This window comes from Pseudopipra pipra, chromosome Z (assembly GCF_036250125.1).
Source record: "Pseudopipra pipra isolate bDixPip1 chromosome Z, bDixPip1.hap1, whole genome shotgun sequence".
NCBI classification, from domain to species: domain Eukaryota; kingdom Metazoa; phylum Chordata; class Aves; order Passeriformes; family Pipridae; genus Pseudopipra; species Pseudopipra pipra.
Window position 1 is genome coordinate 73999114 of NC_087581.1, and position 21534 is coordinate 74020647.

General features: G+C 40.8%; 1 protein-coding gene across 5 annotated transcripts in view; it reads right to left on the minus strand.

Annotated features, from left to right (window-relative positions):
- ERCC6L2 (ERCC excision repair 6 like 2) overlaps positions 1-17405 on the minus strand; it is a 49803-nt gene extending 32398 nt beyond the window's left edge. For 4 of the 5 annotated variants that reach the window (XR_010426880.1, XM_064642490.1, XM_064642493.1 and 1 more), the window contains exons 1-8: positions 17299-17405; positions 14389-14813; positions 10383-10502; positions 8172-8365; positions 6083-6244; positions 4110-4317; positions 2569-2709; positions 962-1075 (exon numbers count right to left, since the gene is read on the minus strand). Coding sequence is in view for 4 of the 5 variants with exons in the window: in XM_064642490.1 (XP_064498560.1) it covers positions 962-1075; positions 2569-2709; positions 4110-4317; positions 6083-6244; positions 8172-8365; positions 10383-10502; positions 14389-14813; positions 17299-17320 (1386 nt within the window). In the remaining variant the exon portion in view is untranslated. Of the gene's footprint in view, positions 1-961; positions 1076-2568; positions 2710-4109; positions 4318-6082; positions 6245-8171; positions 8366-10382; positions 10503-11005; positions 11146-14388; positions 14814-17298 lie in introns of those variants that run through there. The other variant, XM_064642491.1, reaches the window with a different exon arrangement.
- Positions 17406-21534: the final 4129 nt, after the last annotated feature.

Consider the following 21534-nt stretch of genomic DNA (forward strand, 5'->3'; position numbering starts at 1 on the left):
TCACATGTATTTATGTCCACTTTTCCAGAGAGAAAGAAAAGATCACATATCTCACCTAAAACATGAAATGGACTTTAATACTAAAAGTAAGAAATACTACAAAGTATCAGTTTCTTCAATGGATTTTGGCAGTTAATAATTATGAATGGTGTGATAGATTAAATCAAAAATACTTATATTGTGTTATTTCAGAGGTTATTTAAACCCCAAATGTTATTACAATAAAAAACTACATATGGAATACAGAAAAGAAGCCCACTGAAAACACTTGGTTACATACTGTATATAAAGCCCTGGACAGTCAGAGTAACATTTCCTAAAAAGCAAAACTGCTTCAGTGGAACAAATTTGCAAAATCAGTTGGGATACTTGATTTCTCTTCCTCAGTGGCTTCTGAGAGAAAGTGGTAACATTCCTAAATCCCAGTGTTCATTCCTGGATCTTAGGGATCACATCCAAGCATTTCTAAAAACTTTGCTGGTTTGTGGGTCTTGTAGGTGACTTGCCACAGTAACAAGATAAACTGATAGTGATGTCTCATTGAGCATTTTCTTCTAAAGCATGTTTCTCATTATTTAAACAAAATCAGCTCTTAATATTAAGTACTAGAGAAAAAAAGTGCACCCTAATTGCCTATTATTTATTTATTTGCACAAAGTCATTCCTCTTATCAGCACTCATCATAAATGTAACAGAAATGGCACTATTAGAAATCACTAAAAATTACTCTCCCTCCTAATCTCTCCGATGTTTCTATAACCCTTATTTTCAGACATGCATCAACTAAATGAACACACTGTTTTGTATGATGCCTTTAAAAGGTTTGCATTCTGAACTGCTAAATGGAAAAGGAATTTTGCAAAATATCTTAACTGCAGTTAATTAAGACTTCAGAAGATCAGAAAAAATTTTCATTTGAGAGTTTTCATTCCATTTTCCACAAGATACTTCTGAGACTAACCTGTTGCTTGCTCGTGTTGTCTGTCTGCAGCAGTGCAGCATGATTGGCAACCTTCTGCAGGATCGTCAGGTAACTGAAGCGCAGAGACTTAATTGTTTCACCATGTGCATTTACCTACAAATAAAAAAGTTTATGTGAACAAATACTCCTGAAAATAAGTAATGATCTAAAATAAATGCTATTCTTACCAGGTTTAATGCATTAACAGTTCTAAGTAGAACTATAATTGACCCCAAAGAGCTGTGTACTATATTTTTAATAAAAAAGAAGCAAGTTTGGGGTGTTCTTCCCATCAGCTTTGTGATCCTACTAATAGAAACACCTTCTCAAACAGAAAAAACCCTACAGCTACGTTCATAGTTTGCTAAACATTTCAGATAGTAATTTCTGTCGATATCACACTAAGATAGCCAAGAACTGCTCAGTAGACAAAAAGATGGTAACTTTACACCTGACTTAAATGTAAATCAAACCAGAGCTGTTTCCTAACTTCACTTTTCTCTACAGCAAAAATATAAGTTTTTGAACATAATTCAAGCTTCAAACATTCATTTACAACACAGCAGCAGCTACTGCATCAGCTATTTTTCTGGCTACGACTGGCTGATTTCGATCAATATTTGTTCTCCTTTCCCTTCTCCAGGTACTAAATTTCATGTTTAACTTTGGAAGAAGACAGTCCATAACATCACTTAACTATCTGCAGGCCTGCCTATTGCCCTTTGTGAATCAAGTTCAACAGCATTTTGATTTTTCTACAAAACATACAAGAAACAGAAGCCTGCAAAAGAAGGCTGGTATCTACAGAATATTAAACAGACTGATAGGGGGATTGTGCATAAAGAAAGATTTGGAAGACTGAACAAGCTACATCCTTTGGAAAAAACCCCAAAACACTGACCAAGAATCAGAACACGTCAGAAAGAAAGCAGGGAGAAGCAAGCATGAGACATGTGTTTCTAAATGTTTAAAAGAGGTGCTTTATCTGAGCCTTCTGAGTGATGTGGGCAAAGCAGATACACAGCCAGACTAATGGAGTATTGAAGAAGTCCAGAGAAGATTGAAGAAATCTTCAAAGCTGTTACTAGTGGACAAAGTTGAGATTGCGCTCTCTGGTTGCTGTTACAGTTCTCCCTTCAATGAAGCAAAACCAAGTGCATGTTTAACGGCACAGAAAGACACAATCCAGCTGAATTTAGAAAACAAGCAAAGCCCAGACAACCTGCTGTGTTCAGGATGTCTCCCATTTTCAGTTCTGCACAGATCATGTGAGGCACAGGGGAGCAGCTTGTCTTGACACATATTGAACATCCTAAGGAAGTACCCTTGCCAATACCAACTGTATCACAGGGGCACTTATTAATCCAACAGATCCAGAATGTACTGCATAAATAACAGTCATCTGCTCAAGGCACACCAAGAAGCTTTGCAGTATCCCAAAGTGCCTAACTCCAGCACGTTTGTGATGCCACCCATGTTTCCCAGTTGGGATTTCCCAAACAGATGGCCTACAACCAGGCAGACATTTCAATCAGCTCTTCATCAGCAGAGTCCCTCAAGAATTCCAGAAGACTCTGCTCTAAAATCCAAACAGTGCAAATTCTTACTTTGTAACAACAGTTCTTCCTTTTCCGGCCACTGTTGCAGCTACAGGGCTCTCCTGCTCGTAACACCAAGGTTACATCATCTGTCTCCAGCACAGCCTGGTAGACAGCTTTCTGGAATTCAGTCAGGGAACAATACACCATCTGCCAAAGAGAAAACCCAAGAAACACTATTATGTGCAATGAAAAGCAAAAAAAGCATTGCATCAAAGAACAGAAATCACAGATCACTGAAAATAGAAATAAATACTACAGTTGCTCAAATAGTTACAGGAAATTATCATACCATCAAAAGAAAAATACGTGGATCTTGACACCAAAAGAGCATGGAATTGTAGCCAAAGTGTATGTATGCTTATCTTATTCCCTCCCAAAATTCTACAAAGAGTATCAATGTCAAGCTACAAGAACCTGCTGTTAAGTTTCTCAAAACCTTTCAGTATGGCTTTTGTGAAGGAAAAGGAAGAGGAAGGAAAAGTGAAATACATGCATAATTTTAATTACAGATTCCTCTCTGCTTTGCAAGGTGCATAATTTGCCCTTTCTTTCCCTTTTTTAGGCACTAGCTATTGTGGGGCACTACCACAAGCAGGACAAATGGAATAAGCACTGACAAGGGAAGGATCTACACAGTGCTGTGGCCAAAACTCTGATCCCTCTTCTTAGAGACCATGGGTGGCATCTCCATGATGTCTTTAGTCTTAAGCAGCAGGAGACAGAAATCCCAAGATCATTCCTTAACCTGTGCTACCCACACAGCAGCAGCACCATGCTGAGCTGTAATAATACAGCAGTAACTTGAACATATACTCACATTAACAAGATAATGAAAAGAATAAAACCTGCTAGATTCAGAAAAGCAACTGACTGATGTTTGTGTTAATCTTTCCTTCAGAAGATAGCTTAGATGACATTATTATAAACTATGGATGAAGACTAAATACCAAATTTTGAAAACAAAACCACCTGCAAATTTATATATTTGGCTACTTAGACGGAAAGATTTATCAGAACTCTTAGCTATATTAATAAAGTATTATCACTTCATATAATATTTACAATTGCACTAGATGAACAGGATTACATATTTATCATAGAATCAGCTTTATGTCTGAGGTTTTTCTCTTATTTAGGGATTGAAAATGAGGGAGCTAAAAGCTCACTATTCCACACACAAAGTGTCAGGCTGCAAATTCCGAAGTTCAACATAGAATTTCAGAGATTTACATACATTGCTTTGGGTTTGCACAGATAAGTACAAAAACACACTTAGAACAAATGTATAAATCACTAGTCAGAAGACTAGCTTCTGCTAGCTGAGCATTTTCAGCTTAACTAACTCCTTTTCAACATATAATTCCATGAACATAGCACACTATGGCAAGTGCATCTCTTCCAAGGCTATGGACTCTTCTGAAGTTCATAAGACGAAAGGAAACCATAAACTACTACAGATACGATTAAAGAGAGAAAATACAACAGGAAAACAAAAAAGAAGAGATACATTCATTAGCACTGCATTTGAAGTGTGAAGGCACTCTTACTCTGTCTTCCTTTTTTGGCAGCTGGTCACTGATGAGTGCTTTGGTGCGTCTCAGGAACCAGCCAGACATTTTTCTTGCCAGTTTCACCATGGCTTTCCTGCCTGTTGCCAGCTCTCTTTTAGTTGCAGTGTGCCTCTGGCCATGCTCCACTGGGTCAGAAAACGTCTTCTTGAAATCTGCTCTGCTACCTAGAAGTCCTGGTACAGCCCTATTAAAAAACAAAAGGGGGGACGGAAACAGGATGCCAGGCCCAAAAGAGTTAACTGAGAAATTTGGGCCTGCTAACAAACCCCAGTACCTGTGTTGCTGGAAGAACATTTTAGGAGCACTGGTTGATATCATGTTCTGTTCTGATCACTGGACCAGAGGCCTTATTATAGAAAGAACAGGAGTAGTACACACACAGTAATAAATTAGGTAAACTAGACCTTTGAATAAGATCTAGAAGGCCCAGAGCCAGGATTGTGCAAGCTTGAAGAATTCAGGTCACCTAATTGAAGAGGTCAAATTGAGGAAGACGTCCATGGGTGACCACCAGAGGGATGAAGGCTTGAGGAGAAGACCCCACAGTAGAAGACTGGGCATGTCTGGAAAGACTCTGCCCAGAGACCAGCCTGCTTATTAATATGTATAATAAATGATGTAACCATGGATCTAAAGTGTATAAAATGGCTTAGTTTTGCACTTTCAAGTAGAGCAAGTTTGTCCAGCGCGAGCTGGTTTGCTCCCAACATTAAATAAACAAATACCTTGCTGCTTAAAGATAAAAAAATGTCTCTGAGCAGTTTCTTGGACCGATTTTTCAGATTCATGGGGTTGATTTACTGATTGAAAGCATATCGTAATTTTTTTTTCTGGCTAACAGCAAGAGATCTTAAATTAACAATCACTAGAGAAAATACTAAAAATTGTATGTGCAAATAGAAACATATACTACTTTCAGACATGCCACTTCTCATTTGCTTTCTGTGACTCTCACGTGCTGAGAATACCCCTTAGAAAAAGGTTTGCAATTTCCAGAAAAGCAAAAGCTTAGCAGACCAACAGAAGTCACAAATATATAGAACCTCTAAACTACAAGGCTGCTACCATCCAGAGCCTAAACTGGAAGCTAAACAGTCATGTTTTCAAATTTTACCATTTTTATTAAATCAGATTATGCAGATATTACAATCTACTAAATAAAATCCTGAGAAACCCAACAGTAAAAAGAATTTAGTAATCCTTGGCAGCACTACATATCGGAACAATCTATTAACAACACAAGCATAGCTTCAGTGGACCAGATGCAATACTTAAGTTTAAAGTATTTTTCCTGCTATTTCTGCTCTGTATATCCTTATATTTAAAGTATGTCTGCTTTGTTCCTCCTCTATAAAGCACTGCCAGTAAGTCTTCTCTGTTTAGGTTTTTATTTACAGTTAGTTGCACTTCTCCTTCTCCATTAAAAGTTTTTCTGGATAAGACCATTGCTTTGCAAATAAGTGCATTTGTGCACTTTGAAAAAACATCAAAACAGTTTTGTATTCATCCTCCAAGCAGGTCAGAATGACCTGCACATACTGGACAGAGCAAAGGCACAATGTTGGTTAAGGTTCTGTAACGATTTCCTCTCTACTGGGCAAAGGACAGAAGACATAAAAAGCGTCCATAAGAAAAAAAAAGGTAAATATGGTGGGTGGGGGAAGAATCTTTTTAACTGCTTCCCACATTTCCCAAAGAAGCCAGTTGTGAGGAGCTCCAAATGTATTAAATAACTGGAAAATTCATACTGAGGGCTCACCTTCACAGCTGCATTAAAAAAAACACAGTTACATTATCACAAAACATCCAGGGGTTTGAGGCAGATGTTGTGGTTTGTTTTTGTTGGTTTTATGACACAGATGGGACCATATCATCCAGTTCTACCCCATTCCCACTGCACAGTTAGCATATAGAGGTGTTTAACCATAAAAAAAAAATAAATTACTTACCAGTCCATGACACACCAAAGTTCTTTCATATTGTTCTGAAGAATGGTTCCAGTAAGACCTATACGAACACTGCATTTTAATGACTTCATGGTTTGAGTTATTTGAGCCTTTGGATTCTTGATTCTGTGTGCTTCATCCACTATCACAGCAGACCATTCTACACTGCACATCAAGAAAACCATTTTATTAACTGACATTTCTTATCCTGTCATCCCACATACATAACAAAAGTGAAGGCAGACGCACAAGAGGCTGTGATCATTATAACACACTATTACTTTTTTATTTCCCTGTTTCACATTGTATTATATTACTCAGTTTCTTTATATTCTGTTTGTTTAGTAAAATTGATTGCCATAGTTGAATATGGCAGAATATAACACCTGAACTACACAGCCAAATAAATGAAGCAGTGTTAACTGTACTGAATACTTTCTGTGAAGAAAGCAGATTTCAATCTCTGGAGCAATGAAGGCAGCACATCTCCCCAGTATTAGCTCTGCTCATAATTATGATTTACAAAAAATAAATAAGTCCCTGAACATGAACTACTGAAACATGCTTCATCTTCCCAACAAAAACTATCCAGCATAACTAGCAGTTGGCTGAAAACATTTCTATCTGTGTGGTTTTCTACAAGAAAGCAACCCAGACAAGAATATCTACACACTACCAATATGGCAGAGGAATTTCAATATTTTGTGACTGTGACTAGAAGCATATCTAGAGGCAGTCACCAACAGATATTTTGCAGCCAGTTCAAGCACAAAACTTAAGGGTAGAATGACCTGTACAGAATTATACTAATTTAAGCCATCAAGTCCCTATGAGGGAATTTATTATGAGTTCACTTTACATATATGAGTGAATATTTCAGAACACAATATTCAGTTTGATGATCCTTCAAGGCTATAAAAAACTGAAACAGACATGTTTAGTAGAAAGCCTCTATCCTGAGATTTAGCTAATCTCGAGGCTCTTGTGAAATTTTTGATACCCACTAAACACATTCATTCATATCAGAGTTCCTAAAATATGCTAAAAATTGGAGTTTCTGAAAGGAGCCTAACAGAAATCCATAGGCTAGCTCCTTCCACCTAATCTCTCATTATGCTGACTTACAGGCATAACTGAGCATATGTATTCTTATTAGTGATAGCTAATTTTTTAAGAGCAGTTTTTGAGGCCAATCCATCACTGTAGCTAAGCAAGACATGGCTTCACAGACCAGAAACAGTTTGGTAAACCAGCAAGCTGAAGCAAAGGATTTGCAGGCAGTCACACATCAGGTCTGCTCTGCACGTGCACCTATTTCCTGACCAAGCTTGAAGAGTCTCTCGAAGACAACACAAAGATTCAGGGTACTACTGACAAAACTAATTTGCTCTTCTATCTGCACTTCTCAGACCTGAGCACAGAGATGAAGATCTGATTGTTTTGGTGATGGCTGTCCAGACAACTGGGGCACTCTCTGGGGCCTGAACCTTTCCCAACACCTGAAACAAGATTGCCAGATCCACTGACAACTTCAGCTGCTGAGAGCAGGCTGCTACTATAAATTGTACTCTACTTCCAAGACAAAATAAGGGAAAAGGACTTCTAGGATCAGATAAGAAATGTGTGGGTTTAAATCTCAGAGTTTTTAGGACTAAAGAATTTCATCAAGCTGATGAAAAGTGCAAATAACAAGGAAAATACCTTTTTGAACATTTGCTAAAAATTCCAGGTTTTTGGTCTCTTTACACTGTATTGAAAGGTAGAAATATTTTCTATGTGTCTTTTAGTTGTCACCAGTTTTCAGGCAGGCAATTCCTGCATCTTTTAGAGAACATGTCATAAGTGTGCTAAAAGCAAAGACTAGCTTCATGGAAACTATTTAAATGCTTATTACTGCCACCAAGTATCCCACTACAAAGATATTAGAGGCTACAGTCATCAAACAGAGTTAAATGGGATTCTTCTCTTCAGCACAGTGAGTTACTGGATTTAACAGTGTAATGTAAATACATTACACAGAAAAAGTACTTGCAAAGAACAAGGCACAATTAGTTAAAATTCTATGTGTAGAAAAACACATTAAAACTATTACCTGTTAAATTCATCCAAATACAGGCGAAGTATCTCGTATGTTGTAAGAGCAACTTCATATTTCCCTTGCTTGATGCGACTCATGTCATCATCTTTTTTACTGCCATGTAAGACAGAGACCTTAAAGTATCCCCATGTGTCTAACTCATCCTTCCAGTTGTACAGCACTGAAAGAGGGGCCACTATGAGGAAAGTCTGAAAACAAATATGTATTACAGTATTACTTGAAAAACCACAACATAGCACTTTCTCAACAAGGAAAGTCAAAATCTCAACATTTATTTTACTGCTTTGAACAGTTTCAACTGTTTAATTCTGTCACTTCAAAACATAGCATGGAAAATATTTGAACAGTTAATACAAATTTAAAAGTAATCAGTTTATTCTGAGTACATAAATAATACAGAAGAAAATACCATAATACTAAAATTAAATACCAAACAGCACTACTTACTCAAATTATACGTTAACAACTGAAGTAAGATGTGAAACACTATCACTTTGCTTTGTTATACCATCTGTATACCATAAACTGTTTTACAGATGAGAAAACAAAAAGATGAAGTCTAGCCATCCACAAGTCTAGCCATTATATGACTTCAAAACAAAAAGACCTGAAAAGGGTTTAAAAACTTAAGACAGCTCATACAATTCACTTCATATCATAGAATAATAAAATTAATGAGGTAGGAAGTAAAGGTTTTAGTCCACCTTTACAGTCAAAGGAGGGGCAACACTGAATTCAAACCAGGGCTTTCCCAACTCAGGTCTTCAAAACCCCACAAGGAAGGGTGGGGTCCATCCTATGACCTGTTTCAACATTACATGTTCTCAAAATGACGTTCTTCTCTTACTCCCAGACAGCAGCATTCCTGTTTCTCTGCACATGAAGTGCTATCCCTTCACCTCTTCCTCTTTGCCTGTATTTCCTGAGGAACATGTATCCATTATTCAGAGCTTAGTCATTGTGGTGGTTTGGTCTAGGCCTTCCTTGGTGACCAGTTTGTAACCAAGGAAGGGCCCAGATTTACCCGGTATTCCCTACGATTTTTACGTCAGCCAGACTATAAGAAGAAAGGAGGAGAGGCCTTCGCTCTCTTTCCTTCAGCGGTTGGAGGTGCAGGTTCCCTGCTGTTGAGTCTGTCGGTTGGGGAGCGAGGCCTGGTTGGGCCTTGCCGACCTTGGGAGACAGAGGTTGCCGGCGAGCGTTCCGGAGCGACTCTCGGTTGTCCCAGGAGAGTAGTGAGATATTTCTTTGCTAACTCTTTTAGTTGTTAGATATTGGGCTACTAATTGGGATACATATATATATATTATTTTAGTTTTGTTCTTTTTTTCCTTTCCCCCTTCCCTTTCCCTTTTGAAATTGTATATTTTAATTATATATAAGTGTAAATATATTTATATATCTCACTTTGGTTGTCTCTCTCTCGTTTCGGGTTTTCTTAGTTTTTTTTTCTCCCTCTTCTCCCTGAGGTTTGGGGGGGGGGGGGACGGGACGACTTCTGGTGGTACCAAGTTTGGAGACTTGGCAGGGAGCCAGCTTCAAACCATATCAGTCATATGACTCATTATGCCAGTCAAATTCTCTAATTATTCCAATAAAATAAAAACAGAAAAAAGAAATCACATGGTTTCCATGATGGGTAAAATTAAAATGATCTTCATATTATCTTATTCACACAGAACTTTTAGAAGTTTCTTTTATTTGCTGTTGCTTATTGAATTACTCAGATTATCAGTAAAACTTACTTCTGACATTATGACAGCCAATCAAGAAAATATGGGAGGTCACAAGTCTATTAGCAATAGATTTTCCATCTATATCCACTTGTCTTAAATAAATATCCTGTTATTATGGCTATACATGCTTTTTTTTACTTTAAAAATACAATCACAAGACACTGATTTTCTACTCACTAACACAGGCTTTTTCGAAGTACTCTAGCCACAAGTCTAACCCAGATATTTCAAAATGTTTTGTTTTAGTGCAGATCAACAGTAGTAACATATTAGACAATAACAGCTAGATAGTCTGGAAAACTGAAGGCTTCCCTAACCCTAACAGGAAAGGCATGAACCACTAATCTACTTCAGTACCTGAATTTTAAAAATTAATGTACATAAGCTCCTACAGCAAACAAACAAACAAAAAAAATCCAAGTATTGCATTTTACCAAAATCCGTAAGATTATATCACTAAAAGTTGTACCTTCTTCGGGTTACAATTTGAGCCCTTTTTCATTGTCCTCAGTAAAAATTCTGGCATATTATTTTCAATATCCTCACGTGTTCCCTTTTTGTGCAACACTGCAGCCAAAAATGAGATGACCTTGAGAAAGAAAACAATTCTCAGTGATTATGTACAACAAGAAATTGAATGAGTTCCACTGAAAATAAACATTTAGGACAAAATCCTGGATGTGACTTAGTAAGATGGTTTCACGGAGGGGGGAGATTGATTTAAAACCAACAAACAAAAACCCTAAACAACAACAACAAAAACAAAAAAAAAAAACAAAACAACAAAAAAAAACAGTCTCACTTTTTAAAATGGGACCCCCTTCCGTTGGATTCCCATGAATTCCCTGAATTTATGATAACAGCAATTAATTGCTCTATCTCACTCTTTCATCCTCTAAGTGAAAAAGCCCCGACGGAGTACAAATAAGCCAGGAAAAAATAAGAGATGAAGCACGCCCTGCAACTCTCCTCCTTTTGAGGGCACTTGAATCTCAGATGAGAATTCAGAAGGAACATACACTCGCCAACTATACTCTCAACACTATTTTTGCAATAGGAAGAAGATGCTTAACCTAGAGGTTTGTTTCTTACTAGTGTGTCTTCTTCTGTATGTTCCATTGCTTCAAATTGCTGTTGTTAACATCAAAACCATTTCTTTCTGCTGTGCCATATTCTCCCACCTGCCTCAGACCAGTCAAGGTGATTGTGAGAAGACGTTTCTTATAATACACCACTGCAAGGACAAACAGCACAGGCTCTTCCAAACTGCTCCCATGGCAAACCAAAACAGGAATAAAGCAGAAAGATATCTGGCCAGAACATGCAAATCCGTAAAATCCACTTGGGATAAATGGTATGTGTGGGACTAAGCAGCAGCAAGGACCAGATGCATCATCAGAGAGGTGCCCTTCTTTTGAAAACTCAACAGGCCCCTTCTCCTCAGAGCAGTCAGCTCCAGACACTTCCTTCTGCAGCTGCCGCACAGCTGCTCATAGCAGGGCAGAGGTAAAGCTATCAACTGTTGATTTCCAAAAAAAGAGCTGTTTCCCTCTAATGACAGGGAGAAAGAGCCAGTCAGGAGGTCAAAAGTGCAGAAAAAATACCTGCCTGAGAAAAGTCAGATGGACAGAAGAGAGAGGAAATCCATCATTAATGTGGCCGCAGGGTGGGAGAGAGGTACGTTGAATAAAAGTAACCCAAACATTTTTATACATAGTATTTCACATAAGCTGAGGTTAAGAGGAACTGCAAGTTTGCATATGTTGTTTAATTAACTACTTTTAATTAATTTTAACTCCTTTTGAGAATAAGAATTAAATTCAACTGAACAATAAAACTCCATGTCTCTTCCAGATCCTTCATTTTTGGAAGCATTTGTATCACAAATTTCTAACAACAGCAAACACCATAACATGGCAACTTACTCTGAGAAATCTTCAGCTCTTCCAGACAAAGCAAGAAGCAACCTAGAGGCCTTAACAGGAAAACAACTTACTGTATTCACATTAAGAAACAACATTATCCTACTTGCCTCCATCTCAACCTCAGCTTGAATTCAAAGAGCCCTACAGTCAAGCCAATTTAAGCAAAAATCAGTTCAGAAGTACAAAGAACATAAAGGTTTCCAGAAAAGTCTTTTTCTCATAAATCATAATTGAGAAACAATAAGGTTCAGGCAACTGACAAGCATAAGTTTTCTATAAGACTCAATCAGTTACTCGATGAAGTTTAACTAGTATTTATTTTTTAATATGTATTAACTTTTTCTAAACAAGTGAATTCTTCCCTTTACTTCAAATCCACTGAACTGCCTTTTTCATACTGAACTGGAACATAAACACTGTGTTTTATAAAAAAATCACAAGATCCCAGAATGATAAAATGGTTAGGGTTGGAAGGGACCTTAAAAGATCATCTAGTTCCAATCCCTGCAACTGGCAAGGGTGCCATTCATTAGATCAGGCCTTCATCCAACCTGCCCTTTAACATAAAGGGTACTGGAAGGTCTCCCCAGAGCCTTCTCTTCTCCAGGCTGAACTGCCCCAACTCTCTCAGCCTGTCTTTGTAGGACATCCCTGGGATCACCTTTGTGGCCCTCCATCTTTCTGGTGCTGAGCTGGACACTCCAGGTGGGGTCTCAAAGGGCAGAGGGACAGAGTCACCTCCCTTGACCTGCAGTTCAGGGCTAAAAGGACACACTGTTGGCTCATGCCCAGCTCTTCACCCACAAGAAGCCCCAAGTCCTTCTGCACAGAACTGCTCTCAATAACCTCTTCTCCCAGCCTGTGCTCATGTCTGGGATTGCCCTGACCAAGGTGCAGCACCTTACACTTGGGACTTGTTGAACCTCACGAGGTTCTCATGGGCCCACTTCTCAAGTTTATCCAGGTCCCTTTGGATGGCATCCCATCCTTCGGTTGTGTCAACTGCAGTGCTCAGCTTTGTGTCATCTCCAGACTTTCTGAGGCTTCACTACTCTCACTGTCTGTGTCACTGATGAAGACATTGTAGAACAGTCCTGAGGGACTTCACTTATCACCAGCCTCCGCCTCAGCATAGAGCCACTGACCACAACTCTCTGCACCCATCAAACTGCCCATCCATCAAATACATGTCTCTCCAGTTTGGAGATAAGGATGTCATATCACAGGCCTTACAGAAGTCTAGGTAGATGGCATCTGTTGGTCTCCCCAGATCGACCATTGCCATCACTCCACCACAGAAGGCCACCAGACTGGTCAGGCACAATCTGCCCCTACTAAGGCCATGCTGCCTGCCTCAGATTGCTCTCCTTGGCCTTTCTTTTCTGACCTGTGTACTTACAGAATCCCTCCTTGTTATTCCTCACAAAAGATGTTTTTTGAAACCTCTACTTTTCTTCTGCAAATTTGACACAGATTAAAAGAAATAACCATCATATGTGAATTCCACGTAGGAACACACTATCAGCTCTGAGATCCAAAAAATGAAAGCAATGCAAGCAAAACCACACAATTACTGCCCCCCCCTCCCAGTTTACTATTATCTTCTATATATACTTCTTACCACATGAAATCAGATTATTCACAGTTCTGAGTAGAAACAGCCTTCCCTAACTACTGAGTTCTTAAACTGCTATGGCCATGCTTCAAATGGATGCAGTTTATTTTTAACAAGCATCTGTTAACAGACCATCATCAGCGAGTTTTGTCAGTTTAGCTTACCCACTCCTCTTGTCAAGTTTGCTACAGAACAATACTTCTTTGCCCTGAAAGGCTTCTGTCAACATTCTCCTAAATGGAAGGGCAACAGATACCACAGCCAATACTTGTCACTGAAGGAATGAGCTTGCATTTGACACATGGACAGAGAAAAAGGAGACGGGGACAAAGACTAGATACCACCAGACTCAGGCTGCTAACTTTAAACTAGACAGATTACAGTGAATTTCCACACATAGAAACACCCTAATTATAGCAAAATAAATAAACAATTTGGGCCACACAGAATCCAAGTATAACAAAAAAATCCAGCTATACTTTGTCCTCTCATCAACCCAGCTGCACTTCCAAAAGAGTGACAGAAGCAGGATGGTCCAGAGATGGGAATAAATGTGCCTGCTCCTTCCCATTCTCAAAACAGGGAAACTATTTATTTTCAGGAAAAAAAGAAAAGAGACATTTTAAAAGCTACAGTCAGGTAAGGGCCCCAAGTTGGTTTAGTGCACTGCAGTGCAAATTCCTTTCAGGATGGACAGGTAGCAACCCTCAAAGTAAATTCAACACAGTAAACCAAAGGGGCCACATCCCAGTTTTATGGCTGTCAGGAGTGAATCTTATATCAGCAATGGCTCCTGGCTCTGAGTGCTGTCCTGGATGGTCATGTCCTGGCTCATCTGACTCCACAATAACAAGGAGAGGTTAAGCTTCACAAATACAGACTTACAGTTCACACAAAACATGCTGTTCTCCCACTGTAACAATCAAAAAGAATACCTGTATTGTTTTTCCGAGGCCCATATCATCTCCAAGAATACACCCCCTTTTATTAGCATAGTGTCTGTACAGAAACTGGGCTCCTTCCCTTTGATAATCACGCAGGTATCTGTTAATTGTATATGGGATAAAATCGCCACTGTCCGATAATTTAAAAGCAACTGCAGGAGATGGAAGATTTTGGTCAGGAAAATATGGCTTTTCCAGATCAACATCATCAAATATTAAGCTTTTCCAGGGTCCTCTACTGTCTTTGACTCTGCAAAGTTTAGTTACTAATATTTTCCTTTCTTCAGACTCCAAGAAAAATACAACAGCAAATGATTTTCCATTCTTGTCCTTTTCAAGTGAGGTTATTACTCCTTCCTGAAGTTTTCCATCTTCAAGACAAGGGGCAAGGCATTTCTCCCCAATACGCCAACAATCTGTAAAAAAACCAAACACACAGTGACAAACTGGCCTGACATACAAAGTGTTTAATTTCTTCACACTATTAAAACATTGGATGTAAATTTATTTGACAAAATGCATACATCTTAAGATAAAACACTTTACTGAAGGAAGCACTAAAATAAAGAAACCAATTACTGTTTACAACTAAACATAAAATTATAGTTTGCTCCAACACTGCTATTTTATAAATACCAGAAGGTGTATATGGAAAAAAAAAGTAAAAGTCAGATTGTGATGCATTAAGTTGTTACACAGTGGCTTCACACAGGCAAATACAGCAGTGCATATCAGCATCAAAAGAACCTACATCATACTGACAACAAAAACTAGAAGAAAAAAAACTATCAGAAAACACAAGGCCTTCACTCTTCGCAGTAAAAAGACCTCGTAAATAATGGAGGCATGGAGTTTTCCAAATCTGAACTGAGAAAGGGGTGTCCTTCTGAGTTTGTAGAAAAAATTTCCAACTTTCCCCTGCTCAGCAGCCACAAAACAAAGGGATATATGATTAATTTCAGGACTTTTATTGCTTCTTATCTATTTGCTTATTTGCTAAGAAAGTCATTATCAATGACAATGAGAGGCCCCTAAGGTTTTTCCAGGAAAGAGCAAGCCAGAGAGACTCTTGTCCAAGAGCAAGTATTCACACTTCATGCTTATGACCAGCGGTAGTACACGCTTCTGGGCACATCAACACAGACACCTTTCAGAGGTAAGGAAAAGAGGGAGTCCTGAAGGCAAGAAACTTCACCCATTTTTATGTTTCTGTGTGAAAACCCCATGGAGATTCTCCTCAGCAGGTCCTGGAACTGTATGCTCACAGGACTATTCTCCACAATGTATCAGTTAAATTGGTGATAACTACAATCCATTTTTTTAAATGGATTGAATAATATACCCTAAAACAAAAACATCCATGTAGCCCACTATTCTGCAACCAGCACTGGCCATAACCTGACATGAGGTAACAATAAAAACAGTACAGACATACAGAGTACTCCTCTTCTAAAACTCTTGGGCCTTAAAGTAGTCTTTTAGCTACAGAGATTCCACAGGCCATGTGTGATTTGTCTGTTTAGCTAACCCCAGCTGACTGCTCTCTTCTCAGTAGCTACATTTCCCTTTCAACATACGCAGATTTCTTGCATACAGTGCCTTCTGACCACAGATATTGCAGGTCTGCTCTTCATACCTGTCACGCTTTTGCTCGATATGAACTTCGGTCCCAAGACCCAAACTGATGGCCCACTAGATCTTACACTAACAAGGACATAAACCATGACCTCTCCACAAGACTCACCACTTTGCAGACCTCTTTAATAATGCCCCCTATCATCCTTACTTGAGGAGTTCAGCCCTGCACCTTGGGACCTGCACATAAGCTGTTTCCTACCTTCGGCCATTCCCTCGGATCTTCTCCAAGACTTGAAGCTCAAACGTATCTTCTTGAGGCAAAGGGTGAAGTACAAGTTCAACAAATCACAAACAACTAGTCCCTAAAGCTCTCAGTATCTGTACCAGTGTCTCACACATGGTCAAATCGACGCAAAAAGGTGTGTACGTTAACTTCTCCCAGCAGCATCTAAGTCTTCCAACAATTTCATAAAAACAGGAACTAAAACTGAAAACCTGAGACAAGCTCTGTACAGTACACTGATAAATATGCAAACCAAAGTCTAAAACAGGAGAGCATTTCTGTAATTACTTTCTTTTACAGTAATATCTGCAGTGACACGCAACATTAGTTTAGAGACTTTCAAGTTAAATCCACGATTTAAGACGACAGCATCATTGTTTTTAACTAAGCATTTATGTGAGGTTAAGGAGTTGCATAGGACTCATCACAACTGGAGTTCCAGGTGTAAAGTGGAATAACCACACTGGGCAACAGTACTAGTGTTACCAAGCTCCAAATCTAGTGAGAAACAAAGAATAAAATGAGAAAAACACACACACACAAAAAGTGGTATTAAGAACACCATGGCTACAAAAGCCTACCAGGCCAAAGCAAGAATTCCTACTTAAACTAGCCTGACTCACTAAGTTCGTGGGGTTTGAACTAGAACCATAATTTATGTGGAGTACTGTCTTTAAAAACAAAGAAAATTACCTGGCATGGCCTCCTGGCATGGGTACAGTACACCTGCCACCATGAAGAAAGCTGGTATTTCAGATGGTTGCCTACACTACAGTTCGAAAAAATGTGACATTGTCTATTTTAAGCCAAATCATTGTGATAATGGCCTCCTATCACACACTAGCTCCTTTCAACCACTACTCCTCCAAAAAAAAAAAAAAAAAAAAAAAGGCGAAATTATGATGAATGCTTCTAACTATTGAAAGCTGACCACTTAATGTAGAGCGTCAGGGTTTCTGGGTTTTTTTTACCCTTCAATAAACGACTGTAAAACCAAAATTCAAGGATACTGTAAAGTAAGACACACGGAAGACGCTTACCTGGGGCACCATCATCACACATTTTAACTTTGGGCCGTGCAAAGCCCAACGCAGCCTTGTGGGCGGAGGCACCGGGGGCGGGCGGGCACCGCCGGCGTTGGGCGGAGGCACCGGGGGCGGGCGGGCACCGCCGCTCTGGGGACCCAGCGCCGCCCCTCCGCTGGGAGGGGGCTCTGAGGGAGCCCGGGGGGCGCCTCGGGGTAATGCCCCGCCGCTCCCGGCCCTGCTGCGGCCCCGCTCCGGCCACGGGACGGCCCCGGCCCAGCCCGGCCCGGCCCGCCGGGGGTGAGGGGGGCGCGCGGCTATCGCGACAACTTAAAAGAGCCGGCGGAGCGCGGGAGGTATCGCGAGGTTTGGGCGGCGGGGGCGGCACAGAGCGGCCGCCAGGGGTGGGCCCGGCACGGCGGGGCGGGCACGGCCGGGCCGTGTGTGGGGAGCGGGCCGGGCACGGCCGGGCCGTGTGTGGGGAGCGGGGCGGGCACGGCCGGGCCGTGTGTGGGGAGCGGGGCGGGCACGGCCGGGCCGTGTGTGGGGAGCGGGGCGGGCACGGCCGGGCCGTGTGTGGGGAGCGGGGCGGGCACGGCCGGGCCGTGTGTGGGGAGCGGGGCGGGCACGGCGGGGCGGGCGGGGGGAGCGGGGCGGGCACGGCCGGGCCGTGTGTGGGGAGCGGGGCGGGCACGGCCGGGCCGTGTGTGGGGAGCGGGGCGGGCACGGCGGGGCTGCGCCCAGTGCTGAGCTCCTCAGGACCAGAGAGACAGGGAGCTCTTGTAGCGAGTCCGGCACAGGGTGATCAGGGCATTGAGAAGGGACGACTGAGAGGGGACCTCGTCCATGTCTGTGAGCATCTGAAGGGAGGGAGGACGGAGCCAGGCTCTGCCCGTGGAGCCCAATAACAGCACCAGAGGAACAGGCAGAAAGTGATGCCCAGGAAGTTCCACCTGAACATGAGGAAGAACTTCCTTACCATGTGGGTGACCACACACTGAACAGATTGTCCAGAGAGGGGTGGGGTCTCTCTCACTGGGGATATTCCAGAACCCTCCGGACACAATCCTGTGCCATGTGCTGTGGGATGGCCCTGCTGGAGCAGGGAGGTTGGACCAGGTGACCTGCTGTGACCCCTTCCAGCCTGCCCCCGTTCCGTGATTCTGCACGGGAGGGGGGAAAGAGAGCTAAACTTATTCTCTGTGAAAAAACTGGGTGGGTAAGGAAGTGGGGAGAAGATGTGGTGCAGTGGAAGGTGCAGCTGGCGTGGCAGAGAGCAGCCAGCTGCGCAGAGCTGGAGCTGCTGAGGGCCGAAGGTCCAACATTTGGGAAAAGTAAAAAATCAAGAGAGGCCTGCTCGCCTACAGCTGTTCCTCCTCCACCCCTGAAAACCTCTCCATTCTCAGGAGAGCTTAGCTGGACGCAGTAACATTTCACAGATTACAAACACGGTCAGTAGAAACCACGTGGTTCTTGCCGAAAAAAATTAAGCCCCATTAAAAAATCTATCCTGATGGACTCATACTTCAGTAGCAATGCCATAGAATGTTACATGAAGAGTTTGGCTTCCCAGATCCCTGCTATTGCTTTGAAAAAACACTTTAATAGAGCAATACTAAGTAGTTTCACTTTTGAAAGGTGAGTGCGTATATGTAAGTAGCATGCAAGACCTATTTTTAAAGTGGCTTTGGTTTTTAATGCAGAAGACAACAAATTTGGGATTATTTTCCCATTGTTCTTAATTATCTTTTTAACTTCAATCATTTTTTGGTGAATTTTAAGGAGGGAGTAATCACTGGCAGTAAAAAAAAGCAGGATTCTTTTGTCATATGCCATGAACGTGTGTACAATTAAGATGGATAGTCAGACTGGCTAATTAAAATTGTACATCCTGCAGTATTTTCAGAAGCAAGGCAATAAATTTTCCAGTATGTGGATCTCTGTGCCTTTTGTGCATGCAGCCAAGATGCAGACCTGTCTGCCCTGAGAGTAATGAAGACTTGTGTGGCCTGGAGCAGCATTAAGTTGCTTCCTTAAGTTGTCTGCAATTAGAATTTTGTTCTAAAAGAAGTCAATGAAAGGTGGGTGGTGTTTGCTCAGCCAATTATGTTAGACTGATGGGAAAATAGCAAACATGAAAGCAACAGTACCAAAAAAGTAGCAAGCATGAAACTACCAGTTGCTGTAGCAATAAACTTACATGAATATCGAGCACCACATATGTTCGAGGAGGCTGTTCAACAATAAAACATAATACAGTACTAATAAATTGTATTATTTTAAAATATACATGTAGTCATGCATTCATTCCAATGAAACATGGCAAGAACGGTCCCATGACCTCAGGTACCTAATACACCCTCAGAGCATCTTAGGAAGAGGAGCAAGGATATAGGTTCTGATTCTAAGGATGCTTTTAAAGTGGATCATGTTTGAAGATGTGTGTGTTTATACTACAGGGTGTTTATTTAATCAGTACTGTGCTGCATTTATTTCTTATCAGTTGTGCTTAAGGACTCTGATGCAGAGTAAAGTTGCTGTTTTACGGTCACAAATTCAGTATTATGAGTTCACAATAGAAGAAAATAAGAAACAGATTAAACTCAAACACTTCAATTTCTCTAGTAAACAGGCAGTAAAATTCTGCCTACCCTCCAAGGATCCAATTGTGCTTTTATGTCAGTGATAAAATCTCACTAGCATAGCTGGAAACAGAATTGCACCTGAAAATGCCAGGATGAGTTTCCATTACAGTTAGGTACACTCTTGAAGCTCTTCCCTTCAGGAGGGAGAACAAAGGGAAGAAAGCACCCTTAACAGGAACAATTCGTTGGCTGCATGTGAGCAGATGGTTTTCTTTTACCATTAAAATTTCTCTTGCAAATTACAAGCAGTTTCTGTATTTTTACTCCACTTGGGAAAAAAAAAATTGCTAGAAAACAAGCTGTCCCTCTGAGATTAGGACATCTTTCATGTAATACCCTTGTAAGACTGGGCTGATAATGAAAATGTTTCCCAAGACCAGAGAATTCTTTAGCTCTGTCATGTATTTTTAAAATATGAATAATTATATGAAAGTCCTTTCAGGAATCTTTCTAACACAAGTTATTTTTGGGGATATCAAAAGTGCTTCACACCATGTTTCTTCAGGGAAAGATTTGTAAAAGGGTTTCATTTTGAAAAGCTGTTGCCGTTACTGAAAAGTTGAATGTATCCAAACTCCATATTAAAATTTGAACTATGCTCATATGTGACTTAGTTTAGGTTTCCTAAGAGTAGTGTTAGGCTCAGATAACAACCAAAATGAATACCATAATGGGGCTAAGCACTTTTTAAATATGTGCTATATCCCTGAAAGCATTTCACATGTAACAGTGTGGCCTTCCTGTTCACTCTTCTTTGACAGAGAGAGGAGATAAATTAACTGATGTGCATCTAAAAAGAGCAGCTTGGTTACATTTACACATCAGTATGTCTGAAAACAAAGCAAGCCAGTGATTTTCAGATGCACTCAGCATTGGAAAGCCTAACTGGCACCCACAGAAAGTACAGCCATCTAGAATTTTTTTGAATGTCAGTTGTTTACTGCTGTATTAGAAGAAAGGGGTGGTTCAGTTAATTGATATTAATTAAGCATGGCAGCATCAGAAGTGCTACAGAGAGGAACTCTGTAATATGAAACTCATCAAATTAACATTTTGGAAGACCTTTAGTCTCCCCAGCATTTCATTTGCCACAGTGTTTTACATGTTACCCGTTTACAGTATTGAAGAAGCTCTCAGATTTCTTCCTGGAAATGAGCATGACTGGGTTCTCCAAAGTGTAAACTGATGCATGTCCATAAGGAGCAAAGAAAAGGTATTAGAGCCCTGGCTTTGATGGGCATCAAGTCCCAGAGATGTGGAAGGATGGCTCACCTGCCTGACTGCTGCAGTGGGCAGATCTGGGCAGGATTAGGAAGGGTAGACCAGGACGGCGGGGTGCAGGTCTGGCCTTTTCCATCAGACAGCAGCAGGGATACCTGGAGCTCTGCCTGGTCTGCAGTGACCATGAGAAGATGGGGTCTGAGACCTTGAAAGAAGGGAACAAGGCAAATCAAATAGCAGGATCACAACCCTGGACTTCAGTTCACTGGCTTGGTGGATTAGGGGAAAGCAGTCTATGTTGTTTATCTTGATTTCAGCAATGATTTCACTGCTTTCTCCCATAACATCCTGGATATAGAGGCTGATGAAGCATGGAGTAGAAAAG